The 20,005-nt window shown below is 31.4% G+C and overlaps 1 protein-coding gene across 2 annotated transcripts in view; it reads right to left on the bottom strand.

Moving 5' to 3' along the window:
- Positions 1-20,005, bottom strand: part of LOC124355061 (sodium/potassium/calcium exchanger Nckx30C) — a 495,401-nt gene that overhangs the window by 179,017 nt on the left and 296,379 nt on the right. For both annotated transcript variants that reach the window (XM_046805974.1, XM_046805976.1), the window contains one exon: positions 3,983-4,178. In XM_046805974.1, the coding sequence (XP_046661930.1) occupies positions 3,983-4,178 (196 nt within the window). The remainder of the gene's footprint in view (positions 1-3,982; positions 4,179-20,005) is intronic.

Below are 20,005 nucleotides of genomic sequence, written 5' to 3'. Positions count from 1 at the left end.
GGCAACGAGAAAATTGAATACGATATACACCTATAAGCAAAGCAAGTACTGTCATATGCCATTTTAACATGTTACGTAGTAAGACATCTAGCATGATGAAGTAAACTACAGACTTGAAATTTTAATATAACCTCAGCGGAGGCGTGTGTTCTGCTCTTATCTTTTGTGGTATAGAGTCGATCACTTGATTCATTTATTATTCTTAAATTTACCAATTAGTACATTTCGACTGTATAGAAGTAGATCAGAGTAAACTGATGTGCTGGTGATTTTTATCAGATGTAGATAATCTGTTAATAAAATTCTTTGGTGAATCGGCTCTTTTTGAGAAGTTACACAGGAGAATATAGAGAATGGATGTCCATAAATCTATCTACCGTGGATAATTAGTGCAAAGAGGCGTACATCACAATATTTTTATAAAGCTCCCTCAATTCGGAGACCTTTCATAGTAGGTGAAAGTGTCACTAGGCTAAAAGAATGAAATGTCAACCTCATTAAATATTATTGCTGAATAAAACTTGGTATCAAACTGGTCATCAGTATAATGTCAAGTAGAGCCATCTACATAAAAGTGAGGCAGTTTTCATCTACCTTGATTCTGTCAGCAGGCGAAACCTTACCCTGTATTTAAGGAAGTTTCTCGTATTTTGAAAATTTCCCAGTTAATAAAAGTTATGCAAAGTTAGCCTTTAAAAGACTAAATTGAGTTAAATTTACATAATCAATTATTAATAGGTTAATAATGTGTACACTTACGAAAATAAATATAGTAATACATGTGTGTTCTACATATAAGAAATGTATATTGTTTTATCCTGTTCAAAAAAAAAAAAAAAAAAAAAAAAACTGAAGGATGATTTTTCATGTATACTGCACAATAAAGTAAAACTGCATAATTTTAATAATGTTACAACATGGATTTCCTCATTCTGCATAATTTTTTCATTTTCAAGATCCCTTTAAATTTTGCCTGACATTTGAAGAGATGGTTTACTGAATAGACTAGTTTTTAGAAAACAAAAAAGGTTTTCCATGCCAACAAAATACTTCTTTTCTATCAACTGTTGTCAAAAGGTCAGTTACAGCCCTTGACTTTGCGATGCCTGTGTGTTTAGTATCTTAAAGTAAATCTACGATTCAGGAACGGGCAACAAACGATTTTTTAAATTGGTTTGTTCTTTATGAACTCTTTTAGAAACATTGTGCCTTAGCTTAGCTTTATTGGAACTTTCTTAGGTCGATTTAAGTTTTAGGTCAGACTTCATTGGTATTTCGCATATTCCAATGAAAGTGTTATACGCAACATTTTTGTTTTGATATTTGACAACTTGTTCTCTATAACATGTTCATTGTCTATTTATTAGGTTATAAACCTCTGAGAGAGAGAGAGAGATAAGAATGCAGATCACGAAACGTAGTGTTTGTCGTTTCACTGGATGATGGTAATAAAATTCTGTCAGATTCACAAATTCTAAAACTAAAGAGAAAAAACATAATGTGCATCCATTGCATTTTATACAATATATTATACCTACTTCTTTATACAAGTATAATTAAATACAATTATAAACGATTACAGTTCAATGCATAATCACGCTGTAATTAAATTACATAAACTTCATAATTGTAAGCATTGTATACTTTTATGTTTAGAAATGATAAATGGCAACAGTAGATTTACATCTTTTGGTAGTAAACTCTAGAAGAATGGTTAAAGGCAAGCAAAACTAAACACAGATATACACTTACATTCCAAGGTTAGTCAAATATCTCGGGGATGCCTGCTACAACACAACATAAAAGTAGGTCAACCATTAAGGAAAGCAAAACGATCCTAAACTTCTTGTGTTTGTCAGCCAGAAATTCTTTATTGGGTTTATCCACAGAAATCCAGCACTAAACAATCAGCTTTGTTCAAAGAAAGGCGCTGCTCTCCAGGAGGTAAGCGATGCCTGTGTGTTTAGTATCGCCGCTTCCGTTGATGCCTGACCCAATTCTCCCCATCGATTTCTCGAGAGGGTGTCTTTTCTACTGGGGATGTTGCCCCACATACACCGTCAGTGTTCGGCACGAAGGTGCCCCTTCTCTATCAACTGCTGTCGGAAGTTCGGTTACAGCCCATGACTTTGTGGTGCCTTGTGTTTAGTATCGCAGCTTCCGTTGATGCCTTACCCAATTCTCCCCATCGATTTCTCGAGAGGCCGTCTTTTCTATTGGGGATGTTGCCCCACATACACCGTCAGTGTTCGGCACGAAGTTGCCTCTTCTCTTTCAACTCTTGTAGGAAGTTCGATTGCTCAGCAGTTTGCAATGCCTTGTGTTTACTATCGCCGCTTCCGTTGATGCCTGACCCAATTCTCCCCATCGATTTCTCGAGAGGCTGTTCTTTCTATTGGGGATGTTGCCCCTCATACACCGTTAGTGTCCGGCACGAAGTTGCCTCTTCTCTTTCAACTCTTGTAGAAAGTTCGTTTGTCAGCAGTTTGCAATGCCTTGTGTTTAGTATCACAGCTTCCGTTGATACCTGATCTAATTCTCCTCATAGTTTTTTGTAAGGCTGTTCTTTCTGAACGAGATGTTGCACTACTGTCCGGCAAGAATGTTCCTCTTCTCTATCGACTTCTAACGGAAGTTCAGCTGTAGATCCCTGACTGCTATGTTACAACGCAAAAACGTATTCAGTCAGGTAATTATGCTTTTTGTGTAACACTCTTTGAATGTTCAAATTAAATAACGGAATCAAATTTGTTTGTACAGTGAAGCAACATTAAATAGGAAAAAGTAATGTTTCGGAGGGAGAAAATCATCTGAGTTGCCTACAAGGGAAACAATGACTTTACAGATTTTACCTATATTGGAGAATAGACCATTACTATTCACAATGATGAAATATTGTTTGACTATGATAATACTGAAAAAGAGTCCATATGACAAAATTACTATTCGTTGCAAAGATAACAGCACTGTTGTTTTCTATAATTGGGATGTAAACAAGAAATAAAAAAATAAAAAAATACTATTCACACAATTTCAAGTGTATTAAACCACGAGCTATGTAATTATACGCAATTTGTTATTTTAAGAGATGGTTCTGAAAAATTCTGAATTCTATAATAAAAATCGAATGATAAATGTAGATTTATTTGAGATGGGCCCGAAACATCTATAAGTCCGATAGCATGTTAGAGATATTTGTGCTTAAATAAAAACGTTGTCAGAAAACAAATACCAAGCAATATAGGAGTTTTTTTAACATATTAAAGCTTTTTGGAAGCATGGATTGTAAATATACGATGTTTTGTTTCTGCCAATGTGGTTCCGTAAATTCCTAATTTTGGGAGCTGCAGATACGTAATGCTAACCGTAAACAAACTTGTTTTTCTTTATAGCAGCTAAGTACAGTACAGAAAAGTAAATTACAGGTATTTTCAATCATTAGTGTATGGGGTTTATTTTTATTGATGACATTTATGTGGCACTTACTTCAGTGTGAACACTCAGGCGAAGAAACTAAAAATACAATAAGAGAAGTCTATTTAATTGGGTGAAAAATGAAGAATTTTGAATTTATTAGATTTTTGTAACGACAAGATATTCGTAGCACTACGATATCGAGAAATAGAACGATTGTTTAAAAAATATTTTCGGTACCTGTTCTGACAGGAAGGCGTTACAGTCCTGTATTTATAAGAAGTACAGTTTTATTTATACCTCAAGTACATGCACCCAGTCAGCTAGAGTTTGCACGTAATTAGAAATACTTTGTATGTATAAGTATTAATACAGTAATCCCTTTTCACTCTTTTGAGAAATTAAAAGAAAAATAATAATTTTTAATACAGCTAAAAGTGTACTTTTTTATCATAGCATTGATGTAAGAAGGATTTCAAATTTCCGAAACTACTGCTACCTGTGTACGCCAATCTTAACTTTATTAGGGTCTTCCCAAATTTCTTAGGGTTACAAGTGAATCACTCACCATCATGCAGAGGATCAATGGTGTGGATCATGAGCTGTAAAAGGCCATGTCTGAACTTATTGCCGGAGGGTTGAGAGCTGCCACCGCCACTTCCGGTGCCTCCGCTTCCGCTTCCTCTCCCTGCCGAGGGTACCCCGCTTCCGGCCGAGCCGCCACCGCCCACACTGGTCTGACTGGAGGTGGCTGCATTTCCATGCTGAAAGACAAGGAACAAGGTGAGTGACAGGGATTTCTGTATCGATAGTTCCACTTCATTTATAACTGTTGATTCTGAATTGGAATGTGGTACATTCTATTTTGTGTTTGAAAATTGTTTTTGAGTTAAATTGATAGCTCTTTAAGATAACTTCTATGAAAATAGAAATCGTATAAACATTGTTTTTGTAGTGTATTTAGTGTGATAAATACTAAGTTGGTAATGTACCCATAGCAATATTTATTGTCTGCACCAGTTATGTTGGCAGTATGTATTGTCAGGCGATGTATCATACGATGTGGTCTGATACGAATAAAGAATGCTCATAGGCTGCTCTCCTGTGACGTCACATCACGCCACTACCCTACAACCAACGGTCCAAGCTGGCTAGCCAGCAGTCCACCACCAGACACCGTCATGTAAACCTCCGTGTCCCGTCCGTTCCTTTACGAGCGGTCTTAGAGCAATAGTACTCTAAATGTATCGTCTAATTATTTATCCCGACCCATATAGTGTACAGTGACGACCCGCATATATTACAGTTTTATTACTACTAGTGAAATTACAGGTATTTAAAGTATTTATGCAATTTATGTATTTTTGTCATCAGGCCCAAATAAAAATGGCTGAAGATAAAAATGCCACATTGAAAAAGCCCAACACACAGTTGATGACTAAGGATAAACCAAGGGATGTAACATAAATAGATTATTATTGGGCCACTATTATTAAATTAAACATGTCAACAAATCTACCTAACAAGAATATTTAGGTCCTGAGTGTCCAGGTTTACTATATCCGACGATATGTAAATTATGAATGATAGGTTACAGCACATTGTCATAGCCTATACGAGAGTGAAGCAAAGAAGACAGTTGTGGGCGTGTCTTAGCCTCAGTTGTCCGCCAACTTAGCCTCATCCAACCAGTGATGGTCCATTGTCAAAGTGTCCTGACAGACATAGAGCTAGAATCATTGACGTTCTTAATATTTAACTTGTGGAACAATATGTAAGCTGTTCTTAATCAGATGATGTATACAAATGAGTCTGAAAAGTTCTACGTTTTGGTAAAGGAATTATTTTTCAAGAGCCAAAATTCAGGTAATTATATCAATATTTTTGTATTCAATCTATAATATCATTCTATATTTTTTACGTAAAACGTGTTCTATTTTTCTTCCTGTTATATATTTCATCTTGTATTGCCAAACTAGAGTTTTAACAAAAATTAGAATTAAATGTCCGCATTTGTTATAAATTCAAAATTGTTATATTAACCAAAAGCATTGATTATTCAATCCGAAACTAGGTGAGGAGATATGGCAACAACGACGACACACCGTGCCACTATTGGCCAGAACCCAACCGTCTTCTTTGCTGCTCATGGGTGTAGGAGTAAGTCATACAGTAGTAAGAACATGAAATTGAATTAGTCTACCAGGTTGTACAACACAGCTTCTTAACGTGTTCGTAAAATGCGAATCTTCCCTCTCTAAGCTGATCCGAAGTAAGCTGTGTGTCTTTTTTTATTTAATAACATTGAATTGATCTAGTCGGGCAATAAACTACCAGCTTCCACTCAAATATTCTTACACAGGTTACTCATAGTGAGTGGACGCTCAGAACCCAACCGTTTGAAGCACAATTACGCCACTTTCCGTTTAGGAGTTAATTTATGAACCTGTTTTTTATTACATAAATCACAGTTCTAAGCACTATTCTTTGATTAAGAAATATACTTTATATGGTCAACTTATTAGTTATTTTATAGGTACAGATTTGTATGTTTAAACGGTACGATATTGACCCATAAACGAAACCGAATATATGTGCTGAATTTAATAAATATTTATTGATTATTTTGTAAAACTTAGTTTTATGTCCAATTTATTGAAATGATAATGGCTGTTTTAATTTTATTCTCCAGCTCTGATTTCGAGCCTTATTGAGTGAACACAACATACGTCGTATATGTAACAGCGTGAAAGGAATCAATAGTGTGACTTAATATTCGTGCAATGTGGGCAAAGCACTTAAATAAGTCGATCTAATTGATTGGTTATCGATAAAACTTAACCGAACTATTCCTCCACTGTCCCACACTATGTTGCTACCACAGAATCTGGGTCACGAACAATGCTCTCAGACATCGCTTTGGCTCCAATGCTACCAAATCACCTGATGGTTTACGTTTACAAGTATAAACTCTATTATTGTTACTCTGTTATTGTTTTCAACAATATGATTTCATTACAGTGTTTTCAAGTAAATTTAAAATAGATTTTATAAGAACTTAGACGACCTCATTTTAACAATTCTTTTCAATTACTTATAACAACAAACAACTTAGAACTAGCAACAATAACATCAAATGCACATTAGATAATGGTTTTACCAATGCATAAAAATGCACTTTACCCCTACTGTTCAACATTTATATATATAAACGAATCAAGATAGAATTTATATTTATTTCCACAGTAAAATTAATTTTGCGAATTATTATCAAATTCTAAGTTTGTGTTTCGATACTCTAAAATTCGTTTAATATCTTAAATACTTTCAGCTGTAAAATTTAGCGAGTAGAGCATCTGTGCCTTATTGCAGAGCTGTAACTATCATTAAGTTTCTGCAATATATTAATTAAAAAACCTGCCTCCATCTAGATATTTATATACCTAAAAACCTATAGGTCGTGTAAAAGTTTTATATAGATTTCATACTGCATTTAAAATTGTAATTAGTAAATTATCTCTTAAAATATCGGGAAAAATATTACGAAAAACTCTATATACTTTAATATTAGTTTTATACATCATTTAAAAAAATGAAATTAACTTAACAGTTTAAAGGTTTGTTACTTATAATGAATTGTACTAAAATAAAGTTAATTTTCTAATTATTTTAATCCATGACTAGTAAAATGTATAAGCTGACTGAACATAAGGTATAAGTGAAGTAATTGTTAGGGTTAAATTATTTGTGCCAAAACATTAGTTATGTTTGTGTTAATGTTCTACGTAATTTATGCTCCCAAAGAAACATTTATATGGTGCTGATCTAAAACCTTAAAATTGAATAAATGAAAAACCATGTATAATACTGTAATAGTTGGACAATCTGTACAAGCAGGTGACGCAGAAGTCCAGATATTATAGTTATAGTATTATTAGTTACGTTTTATTAACAAACATGAATAAAATTAGATGTTATTACTTGCCATTGTGTCACTTCAACTGCACATGAATCGTCATGCTGAATTTTAATTTGCAGACAAAGAATGTTCAATTCTGTGTGCAAAATGAAAGGAAGATGCAGAGGTGAAGATAGCAAGAAATATTGTGGCAGATCCAGGACGAAGTGTAATGTATTGCGAATCCAATATCTCCTGTGTATTACTTCAAAGGTTAAAATAAAAAAGAATTCCCTTGTGAAATATTTGCTTATATTTTGTTGACATTTATGTTTGATATCAAAGTGATTAGTAATGAATTAATTTAGATTGGTTTATAATCAATTATTGGATGTTTGTATTTTTTTATGAATATGCTGTTTTGTAGTATAAATAATAATAATATAAAAAGCAGCATGTTTCATTCCTTAACTTATTTTTTAGAGAAAACTGTGGTTTATGAAAATACCCGTCCATTCTCTGTTTAAATGTTGTTAATAAAGATGTTGAATTATTTAAAAGAAACAAAAATAAAAAAAACTAGGATTCCTGACATTTTCCATCAATCAACCAATCAATCAATATACATATATTGATTATATTTGGATTTAAAAAACGAAAAATAACTACATATATATATATATATTATATATATAATATATATATACATATATATATATACATATATAATATATATACATATATAATATATATATATGTATATATATATATTAAAAAATATGTTAAAAATGTATGTTAAAAATATGGAATATGGTGCTTAAAATAATATCTATCCTGTTCCTAAGGTGCCAAATATCCCCTATGATACAAGGTTAAACATTCACGAGAACAACAAGTTCAATATGAGCTCGCGGGAGGACAGTCTTCCACATTTCTTGGTGTGTGTGACACGTAGTGTCACGTAGCGCTCTTATTGCTATGAGATTGGCACAATGCTGTTATTGTGTACGATTAACTTAGGGGTTTGACACTTGAGAATGAGAATATATTTCGATCCCTCAAACGAAGTGTTCTATTTCAGTACCTACATATAACAATGGGTAATGTCCAAAACCTTACTATCAGTCCTTACGTGTATTTACGAGGGTATTTTGTCAGCCCTTTAAGGGATAGGATTAGCATATGCTCTGCCAATAACTAATTTTAATTAGCACCTCTCGTTACCTGTAACTGAAATTGCAAATATCAAATCACTGTTTACTTCACGTTACGTCGCGCAGTTTCTTGAAACAAAAGAAACCAACATTAGTTAAATAATTCAAATAAACATATTTGGCTGATTTCCAATAATTTTTTGCTACCTTGATTGTTATCATGAAATACATTCAATAAAATAATGTGAATTCAGTGGACCTTGATAAATAAATATAAGTTAATGACGTGTACCATTGAATTTATGTAAGACTCGTGACAGTAAAACCATGTAATATATTCCGGATAAGACCACAGTATCCCACTTTTATCCGTGCTGGTGTGATGTGTGAGTGTGTTTCTCGTACTCGTGACGTGTGCTCGGGAGTTGCATTCTCTGCAGTGACAACTCCTGCATTAGACTACGAGCAGCTTTTGGGTATGTTTGAATCCTTTTTTTTTACCTTCTCTTCTTCTATCTGTTCTCCAATAGTCTCTTTTTTGTGTGTACTTATACCTCCACCACCTGACAAAGAGGATAGATTCCAATCCTCGAAACGTTGTTTTATACCGTTCGTAATCATAACGATGGAAAATGTCCAAAATCCTGTTATGTTGTCAAATCTTCCATCGTAAAAAATGTTAAACAAAGAATGTAATATATGTTAAAGACTTTGAGTTGTGATTTATTTGTCTCTCTAAACGTATGGCTAGGTTGTATTCTTGAAGACAGTGTGATAAAAGAATTTATTTGGATTTAAAAAACGAAAAATAACTATAAAAACAATTATAGTTCCATATACAAGGTTACACCCTTTTTTGAGTGGTGATCCTTTTTTATAAATACGCAAACTATGTTATGATAGTGTTTAAACACGTTGAAATGAAAACGAATGAAAACGAAGATCTACCCCAAATGACAACTGTGTTATAAATATATCCAGCTGAAGCCTGTACCTACGTTCGGTAGCAATAACAAACAAGAATACGACGTCGGAGACTTGATACAGTCAGCGGTGCGCTGCAATAAAATGCGTGAAATACGGAGCCTCAGCTAAGTCTTCGGTTCCTTGAGGGTGGGATTTCAAACAATGTCTTACTGTCTTGGAAATACACGTAGGTAAAAGTTTCAAAATGTAACTCTTCCCAACCAACCAAGCTTTAATAAGTGTTAATCTGTATTCTCTGTTATTTAATGAAATGTTTCCTAACGTAAAATGTAATCCAAGTTTTAGTTTTTAACAAGTTTATTCTTATACTTTCTTCACTAGGTTTTTATCTTTAGTCTTGATTACTAATTTTAGTTCACCTGAATTCCCATCCAACCTACTGATTCTGCTTACCTATTATTGTTGGGCTAACAATCTTCATAGAGATATAATCCAGTAAGGGCTCTTTACGTTTGTAACATGGCAGAATCGGTGAACTTTGCAAGATAAAAAGAAAAATTTAATCTATAATGTTTAACAGACAATTTAATTGTTGAAATGATTCAACTCAAATAAGAAATCAAGAACAAACGCATATTTTTCCGTGAAAGACCATAAACTGCAGATTTTTGCAATTTTGCTCATTACTTTGATGTAAGAAACGTTAACGAAGATGAACGTGACGAGATAGTGTAATGTTTTGTCATCCACTGAGCCACCCGAATCCCGAAAGTTTGTAACTAAAGATTTAATATTTTTTATAACTTAAATTTTACACATATACAATACAAAAATATACTACTATACGATTCAACAGATGTGTTGTATTAGACATGATTTTTAATTTATCAACGAGTGATATCACAGCTTTGTTTGGTTTAACCATAAATTTTTCATAAAGTCTCTCTATTATAAATCTATAATTTTATTGCAGTACGATCGTTCATGGCGGATAAACGATAAACCATTCGGCTGTGACTACCAAATTACTTTTCAAGAGTGCTGAATAGACTCGTACATACAATTTTAATTATCTTTGAAGCAGTGATTGTGCTCTCAATATTTTTAACAGTATATTTTGTAAGAAAGCAAACACTAAATGACGCAGGACAAATAGGACTCATGAAGATTACTAAAATCAACCATCAACAGGTTTTTGGAGTAATAGAGGCACTAGTAGATCGGATATTGAGATTTTTTTATAACGTATTAGATGGGTTTTTACGTTAATTCAATATTGTATATGCAGTGTTGATAAAGGTCTACAGAAAATTTTTCATTACTGAATATCGCATTCTAGTAACTAGTATGGCCAAACCCTTAAATCAGACACCGTATAAAATGTAGACCACCTGTAGTTGCATTCAGCTGTTAAAAAGAATAGTTCAAGGACAATCTAGAGCCAATATTGAATATTGTTCTTTACAGGCTACTCACTCTACCATTGTACGTGATTTTAGTGATGGTTTTATTATAAACTTTAATGGCTGTCATGATAAAATTGGCCAGTGCGAAAGAACCCAGAATAACAGCATACGACGTTATTGGCTATACAGATTGTTAGTTGATTGAGTAAACGTATGTAATCTACTAATGGTTTCACTCATTCGTTCGTCATTCATTGCCTAAAAGCCATCACAACCAGAGTTTGCATTCACCGCGCAGGAGAGATTTGTTTTCAACGATGCAAAATGTGGTTCTTCTGTTTGAAGAAAAGAGTGAGTGCCGGCATTCTTTCCAGAAAGTGTATTGGAATAAGACTTTTGTTCCAGAGAATCACTACGTCTATCACATTCAATAACCTATTGGAATCATTATGATGTATTTTGGAACAATAATTTGGAATTATACAGGGAATTGGTTTCGAAAACCAACAACAACAAATATAAAATGAATGATTATAATAAGAATATACTTTTCTACTAACTTAGCGTTGCTCAAAACTTAATCCAAAACGTATGTTAATTAGTGCTTTTAAAACTCTTTATGTTGACAGCAGAAACGTTTAATTAATTTAATTGGTCAATTTAGTACATAAATTTTACACGTGGGTTTTTTTAATTAGAAAAAATACGAAATAATCTTTTAATGTGAATGTAGAGTTCAGACCTTCTTAGTCTGGAACCAGACGCTACTACAGATATGACACCTAGAATTATGAAGCGATCCAAAATAAGTCCCTTCCCATCATAGTTTCGTGATGTGTAAATAATCTGTTAGTTAATTCGAGTGGTTAGAGCAGATTGATTTTGGTATCTAGGTGTTTATATGATTGGTGATTGTTTTCTATCATAAAAATGGGATATAAGATAAGACGATAAAAAGGAAAGTCAGACCTGACGTGGGATATCATCAATGAAATGATAAAATAAGGCGTTGTTGATCATGAAATCTCTGATCGGTATTATCAAATAAAATCAGAAAACTGTTACTTATGCCTAAAAAATTAAAATTTCCAAAAGCGTCTGTATTTATATAAATAATCAATCTAAAACCTTTATGAAACCCTATGACGTTTCTTTTACATAAACTTTCACTTAATAATTCAGGAAGATATTGTAAAATACTTTTTCTATATAATTTAAAATATAAAATTTATAACTTAACAGTATATTTAGATTTTATTTATATTACAAGTTGTAATGACACAATGCAATATAGATTTTTTAACAAAATTGCGCTTTGAATAACTATTCTAAATAGTATAATCATACAAAATAAGTGTTTTGTCCTTCCAAGATATGCATATGTATACTATTTATTCAATTGAATTGAAGAAAAACTACATAATTTAGAAATGAAGACAAATTTAAGAGATATAAATTGTTATATCGTATAAAATAATGTTCTTCCTAGGAAATTGTTGAAGTGTACGCTAATGAAGTACGCTGGGCAGCCGGCCGTAAAATGCTTGGGACATAAATGCAGAGGCAATGTAGTGGCTTCTTTTTCTGAGTATCCGCTTTTGAAACCGAGCTACCTTTCTTTCCGCCATACACTACCGAAGAACAGTAATTAGGTTAAACACAAAAGATAGGTACTTAAAGTAAAACTTGCATTGATGGTAAGTTGTGCTTAATATATGAGGAAATAAATCAGTGAATATGATAATTTTTACACTATTAATTTAGAATATAATTAAACCTATACTCAGTTTTAACCAAAACCATATTTAAGGGGAAAAGTTTGTAAAAAGATTATAAACTATCGGTAACTACTGATATAAATCTGAATTGAAAACATCAATTGACTAGTACGTCTCAACTATCATACTCCTTATTTTAAGAAAAACAAATTCTTTGGTTGGAAAATAAATTACAAAATGCTACATTTTATTATATAATATGAGTAGCATGGTTAAAACAATTGCGTTTTCATCAAAAATTGACAAAACATTATAAACTGAATATTATTTTGTTTCTAAATTTTGACATGTGAAACAATCTACGCTACAAAACTCTTCACCGGTGTATAAAAGCAGGAGCAAAGGTCCTTTTAGGATTAAGCGTAATGATGGGTTTTCTCAGCTTGTACTGAGTGAAAAAAGAAATGAATTCCATTACTAAGCTTATCGTATTATTTTCAAACAAGTCGTATCCCCAGTCCCGCCGTTATGCTATACAAGCTCAATTAACTTCTATAACTCACTAATACAAGTAGAGTTAACATAAACGACAACGACATTTTTGAAAAAAATGAAGTTTTGCTGCACGTCTAGCTGTACCCGAGGTTTTTTCATGGATGGCTTTATTTGAAATTTATAAGATATCAATATTGGACTGTGTAAAATAAGAATTGTATAATTAATTTCTATTCTCTTGTCATTAATCCAATAATAATTTATGTTTAAAAACATAAAATGGACTATTTTATTAAAGATAATAAGTATTACAAATATAATTCTTCGAATTTCATGACAGATTACACAAAACGTGGAAAGTAATTTTTGGGTGTACTGTTTCATATTTTCAACAATATATTTTGAATAATTTTTCGAAAATTATTGAATAAAATATATCTTACGAAAATGAAAACTTTAGACGGAACTTTTCAAACCCCCTTATTCAAATAATAAAGTTTTGAGTTCCTTCAGTATTATCTAAGAATTACACACAAACATCCATGCACAGCTCTTGCCTGTAAAAACATTTAATTGTAAAATACTATTCTTGAGTATAGTTTTATTGAAAAAAATTGTATCTTGTAGTTCCTGGGAAACAAGATTAGTTAGTAGATCAAAGTCATATTCAAGGCAAGTTTAAAAATCAATTATCTACAGAAGAGAGATGTAACACAGTTAAAACACATGAAAACATTGTTACTGAATTATACCTCTAATATAAAATTAATTATTTTATAAATTCTATATTCTGTCTTTGAAAGTTTAGTACTCCATCTGTTACGGTATACTATGCAATCACACTCATACATGGTTTCGAACATCACACGTGTCATAAGAAATGCCATCATTATTTTTAATGATCTACAACTTTGACTTTGCGGTGGCCGTTATACGAGCATAATAAATAATCGTATAATAAAAGCATAACCATTTAGAATCGGAAAATACTTTTTCTTCAGGTGATAATCAATATATCTAAATGGGCACTTTTATTCCCTGTGTATTATTATAATGCTAATTGAAAATATTTGATATTTTGTCAAACTGTTTATTCATTATTGCTTATAAACATAACAACACTAGATAGAACGTCATTAAAACGATACTTCATGCATTATGTTTATCAACAACTGTCAGTTAGGACTTCTAGTTCGAGTGAATTGCATACTGATGGGTTTACCTTGTTTCCTTGACCAAGCAAATATGCCAAAAAATGTTTATTTGTGGCCATTGAAATATATTTCGGTTTTAGTATTTTAGCAGTAACGTAACTAATAAAACGTATCCAATTAAAGTAACTATTGATTGCAGTATAAGCAACATAATATATAAGCTAAATTGTAATTGTTGTAATAAACAATATATTGGCCAGACCCCTAACCCTCTTCATATCGGAATGACAGGTCACCGTTATAATATTGTTCATGGAGATGACAAGCCCCTCGCTGTAAATTCCAGGGAACACAGTCAGTGCAAAATTGAAAACTATTATAAATTAAAAGGCAACAGTAATGTCCCAATGCATACTAATGAAAATATAAATAAAATTACATGTAAAATGCCTTTATTTGTTATTATTATTTAATAATAATTAAATATATTTAATTATAGATTGAGCGAAACTGCTCATCAACTTATATTAAAATCAAAACTTACTTTGGTTTTGAAAATTTGTTAATTTCTAAAAAAATTTTTACTTTTACTCTTTAGCATTTCTGATAAAACATCAGCTGTAAGGTAGTTTTTTATGTTAATTACTCAATTGCAATTCTTTTTTCTTGTTTAAGTTTCTAGTTAGCTTAATAATAAATTTTTAAAACATTTATACAACGTTACATCTGAAGAAGTACGCTGAGACGTACGAACATTGATAAAGAGTTTACCAATATTTGGTATATATATATATATATATGTATATATATATATATATATATATATACATATATACAAAATTATATTTTTACCAAAACGTTTTATTTGAATATTAGGTTCTTTTATGACTCTATGCTGAACAGGTGTTACAGAAATAGTTTTAATATGAAGTTTTGTTACTATCAAGCTTTCTCTATGCTTTGAAGACTCTAAATGATTTTTAACAATATTTTATTTACAATCCGTTATATCCGTTATAACAAACATTAAGTAAACACTTTTTTGGTACATTATTATATGAGATTACAAAGAGAATCATATTTATGCACAATAGCATTAATTATTAAATTATGATGATTGTGTTTCTCAAAACCGGTCTGGAAGATTAGTATGTGATATCTATAAAGTCTAGTCCCAGTCGGGCTATTGTAGAATAAATACACTCCAAGATGAGTAGGATGATTATTTATTTTGGCTCTATATGTTCTGTTGTATCTAGAGATTTCTTACCTTACTGTTTAAACGTTTAAATTGTCATGCAAAGTTTTATTTGAAATGTACCATGGAGCCCTACAATTTTTTAACACTTTTGACTGAAACCTCTGAACGATTTCTACCTTGGAATTGGACAGTACCCCATAGTTTTATGCCATAAGTTTATATAGGTTTAAATTTTTTTTTGTTCCTGAGCAAATTGTTTTCATGGTCAGTTGGGATTTTTTGGCAAGAAGCCAATTTCAACTTCAGATATTTTAGATTTAGCTGATGTATTGTCCATATGTGATTGTGTCCAATTCGCCAATTCAGTATTCTATTAAAGTGCACTCCTAAATATTTAACACTTTGAGTTTTTTTAATTACAACATTATTGAGGCTCACTTAATGACACATTTCACATTTCATTCAATGTTACGGTTGATTTGCTTTCATTCTGACGTACCCTACATTTTGTAACCAAAATAATGTTGTCCATCAAGTGCGTGTTTTACAGATTCAGAAGTAGATGCAGCATCTCTATGGCATGAAGGTATAGCAATGTCTTAGCCAGTAACAATGTCTTACTTGAAGTTGGTATGTCTACTGTAAATAAAGAGTAAACAACCCGGCCAAGAATGCTTTCTTGACGAACGCCTGATTCAATTGATACCAAAACCGTGATAATCCATCAAAAATACCTGCCCCTTAAATATGATTTTAGAATGGCATACATTGCTTGTGGTAAACAGCGTTTCAATTTAAATAACAGGCCAGGATGGTAGCCCTTATCAACAGCTGATTTCTAAAAAAAAAAAAAAAAAAAAATAACTGTATAGTAAAACATTTTATGGATTGCTCTAAAGTAGAATGCTGCCTTCGGAAACCAAACTGGTGACCTGGAACTAAATCACTGGTATTGACTAATGTATTCAATATTTTAAGGAAAAGCTTTTCGAATAACTTTGTAAGGATTGGTAACAAACTTATTGGTTTGTACATGACACAATAATGGCAGGTTTTCCTGATTTACAATTGCTATTTTTGCCACTTTTATTAATTTCGGAAAATATTCTAGACATAATATTGCATTGAATATTGAGGTAACCAAAACAATGCCTTTTCTAGGAAATTCTTTGTAGTACATGTACTATAATCAAGAAGGAGCTTTTTGAGGGTGTCTATCCCTAATCATCCCATCTCTGACTTCAGCTGGCATAAAAGATGAACCAGATAAGGTCATCTTAAAAGAGAAGTCTAAAACTTCATATATTTCATCGACATCATTTTGAGGATCTAATTGTAGATATGGTTTAAATACCAAAAGAAAAAGTTATGTAAAAATGTATACGCCTTTTCGTTACTGTGTTTTGCTCATGAGCCATCTCCATTTTGTATTGGAGGAATGTGAGTTGTCTTTTTAAATACTTGACGACTTTCCACAGAGAATAGTCAGTCGCGTTAGTAGAAGCAAGATCTTTAGTGTGTTTATTGAAACAGTCATTCCTTAAGTTTATAATTTTTTGGCTACGATTTTTTGAAGTTCGGTTAAGCCATGCTTTGACTTCATGACCGTATTGCACTCTGTCAAAGACGCCTAAGCCTACGCTTTTATGTTACATATATTCTTATGTAAATCAGACTATAAATGTAAATCAATTTTAAAAATGTGGTTAAATTAACAAAACATATGTTGTGCTGTCATAAAACAATGTTTGCACAGAGCAGTTGATTACTCTTAAATGACTTTTTAGTAGAGTAAAGTTCTTTCAAGTACTAAGGAAGTATTGCTACATTATTCAAAGTTTATAAACATTTTATAACTGTTGTGAATATATACTGGAGGTTTGAGGTGTTAAGCTTCATTATATTGTACAGATAGAGGTTTGAAATTTTATACTTAATTATATTAAGTGTGGAGATTTGATGTATTAATTTTCATCTCATTAAGTATAAAGGTTTGAAGTTGTATACTACATGATATTAAGTATGGAGGTTTAAGGTTTAATACTTAATCATATTAAGTATGGAGGTTTTAGGTGTTAACCTCAACATATTAAGTATGGCGGTTTGAGGTTTTTATCTTCATCACATAAAGTATGGAGGTTTAAATGTTTAACTTCACATATAAAGTATAGAGGTTTTATTTGTTCTCATTTTCATAGAATGTATTAGTCCATTATTTTTTGTCTATTAGGGTGGGAATGTACCTTGTTATCTTGTTTTCTACGAAAAGATACATTATTGAAAATCAGAGCAGATGTGTTTAGTAAATGCATTAGCAATAAATCTTTTAGTTGAAAAATATGAAGGCATCATTTAATACTTTGTAGACCACACAATGTATAAACTGACTATTTCATTATTTTCATATTATGAATCACGCTGGCTTAATAAATAATCCTTTAGCTAAACATTACCTTTCTACTAATATCAGTATATGTTCATAATACATCAGACTGTAAAACATCGCCTGCATCATGTTCCTCACAACATACAGTATACTTACTAAAAGTGATATTTCTATCTAACTGTCGCAAATATAACTAAAACGACTTTATTGTGCATTTTAATGTATTGTAGATATTCATAATTAGCGATAGTCTTTCGACTTGTTAAAATATTCTATAAAGATTTAATATTTTTAATGTATAAAATAACTTGTCCAGTCTTTTCTCTTTAAACTAATGTAATATTTTAATTTTAGATATAACATTTTAAAACTCGGAACAATCTTTATTTGTTGTAAAAACCATGTAGACTAAGTTTTCCTTGCTTTCCAGGATAACTTTGCATTTAATCTAAAGTTTTCCCGTACTCAGAATTCTTGTTACTCCTTTTAGTAAAGGCTTGTAATAATTAGCTGCACACTTTTCAATTTTCCACGAAACCTCCTTGAGTTGTATTATACTTCAACATTTAAAAGTTATGAAGTATTTAGAAGACATTTCGTTTCCTTAAATCTTGTAAAATATATATTAAGTTTCATCTTAATTATTTTCATTTGTAATTTTCTTTAAAAACTGGAATTTATGAACGAAAAGGACTCATCTTTAAGTCTGTAAATGATTTTTTTAAAATATTTATCATCCTTTTAATGAGATTTCACTAAAATATACATTTCAAACAATAGATTGTATGTGAAATTTCTACTTTGTTAGTATTACTTTACAAATGTCTTAAATAATTAATTCGAAATTTAGAAAATTCAAAGTGTTGCCACCACAGAGAGTTATGAATTATTCTTCAATGTAAGGGAATACTTAGAATAACATTAAACCTAAGACACGTGCAGTTTATCAACTAAATAACTAACTACGTATAATTGGCTGAGCTTTAGCAAAGCCTGTCTTTCATTGGGCTAAAAAATTGATTTCTGTCTGTCGGTACGATATCTCGAAAACGAACTGACCCGTAGACTCGAAATGTTGCATGAAGCTTCATATAATATATTGAATATGACTCCCGGTTCGACTCCCGGCGGAGCGAGTACTTTTTGTGATTCAATGATTATTGAAATTAAATAAGCCATTTATACATTGCCATTTATATAATTTAATGTATATATATATATATATATATATATGAAATTTTGTGAAACACAGTATGTCGGCCAAACATCGCTCCTTTACGCATACGAGTAACTGGCCATCGATTTGACATTGTCCATAGCGATATAGAAAACCTTTAGCCAGTCACGCTATCAATGTCCATAAAAAAAATCATATAGAAAATTGTTACACCATCAAAGGCATAAATAAGATCCCTGAAAATTCAAACGAAAACCTTAATAGATTGAAATTGAAAAAAATTAAACTGCACACCAATTGTTACTTCAGACAAGACATCCAAGGCGTCTTAATTTAAGATAAATTTATTTTTCGTCTACTTATTCACACACGTCATGTCATGGACCATCAGCTGCTGATCTACTATATTTATTTATAATGTTTGTTTTTATTTTTTGAGTTCTTACCTATTTTGTATGTCACAATTTATATAAATATTTATACAAGTTATATTTATCTGAAGAAGTGTACCTAGATACACGAAAATTTATAAATGTTTCGATCCAATATACCGTGGTTTATTTGTTAGAAGAGAATAACCTGTTTCTGTAAATATATATATATATATATATATATATATATATATATATATATATATATATATATATATAATAGAAACACTGAGCTTAATGATAGTCCTTGTCTCTGCATGAATCTAGCTGAGTTTTAGTGAGAATTTTTACACTGGTTTTAAGTGTAACCATGATGGCAACGGGGAAATATTAGCATAATAAAATTTGTGAAAAAACAGAAATTTGTGTCTTGAACTGAAATTTGTATTTTAAATTTCAACATGTAAATTTTATTCATAGAGCAAAAAGGAAAAGTATCGAAACCCTTTGTTGAAACTCGCTGACAAGATATTATTTCATCGCACTCTTACGTTGTAGTACCCTCCATAGCTCACCGGAACTTTTATTCTTTGAACACTGTTATGAAACCTAATGTAATTAACAAAACATGATTATGTCTTAATATATCGCCAGATATCTAGAGAAAAATTTCACCTCTTGACTTTCAATATTGCGTGAAACTT

The sequence above is a fragment of the Homalodisca vitripennis genome, chromosome 2 (genome assembly GCF_021130785.1).
Source record: "Homalodisca vitripennis isolate AUS2020 chromosome 2, UT_GWSS_2.1, whole genome shotgun sequence".
NCBI lineage: Eukaryota > Metazoa > Arthropoda > Insecta > Hemiptera > Cicadellidae > Homalodisca > Homalodisca vitripennis.
This window is presented reverse-complemented; position numbering and strand designations above follow the sequence as displayed.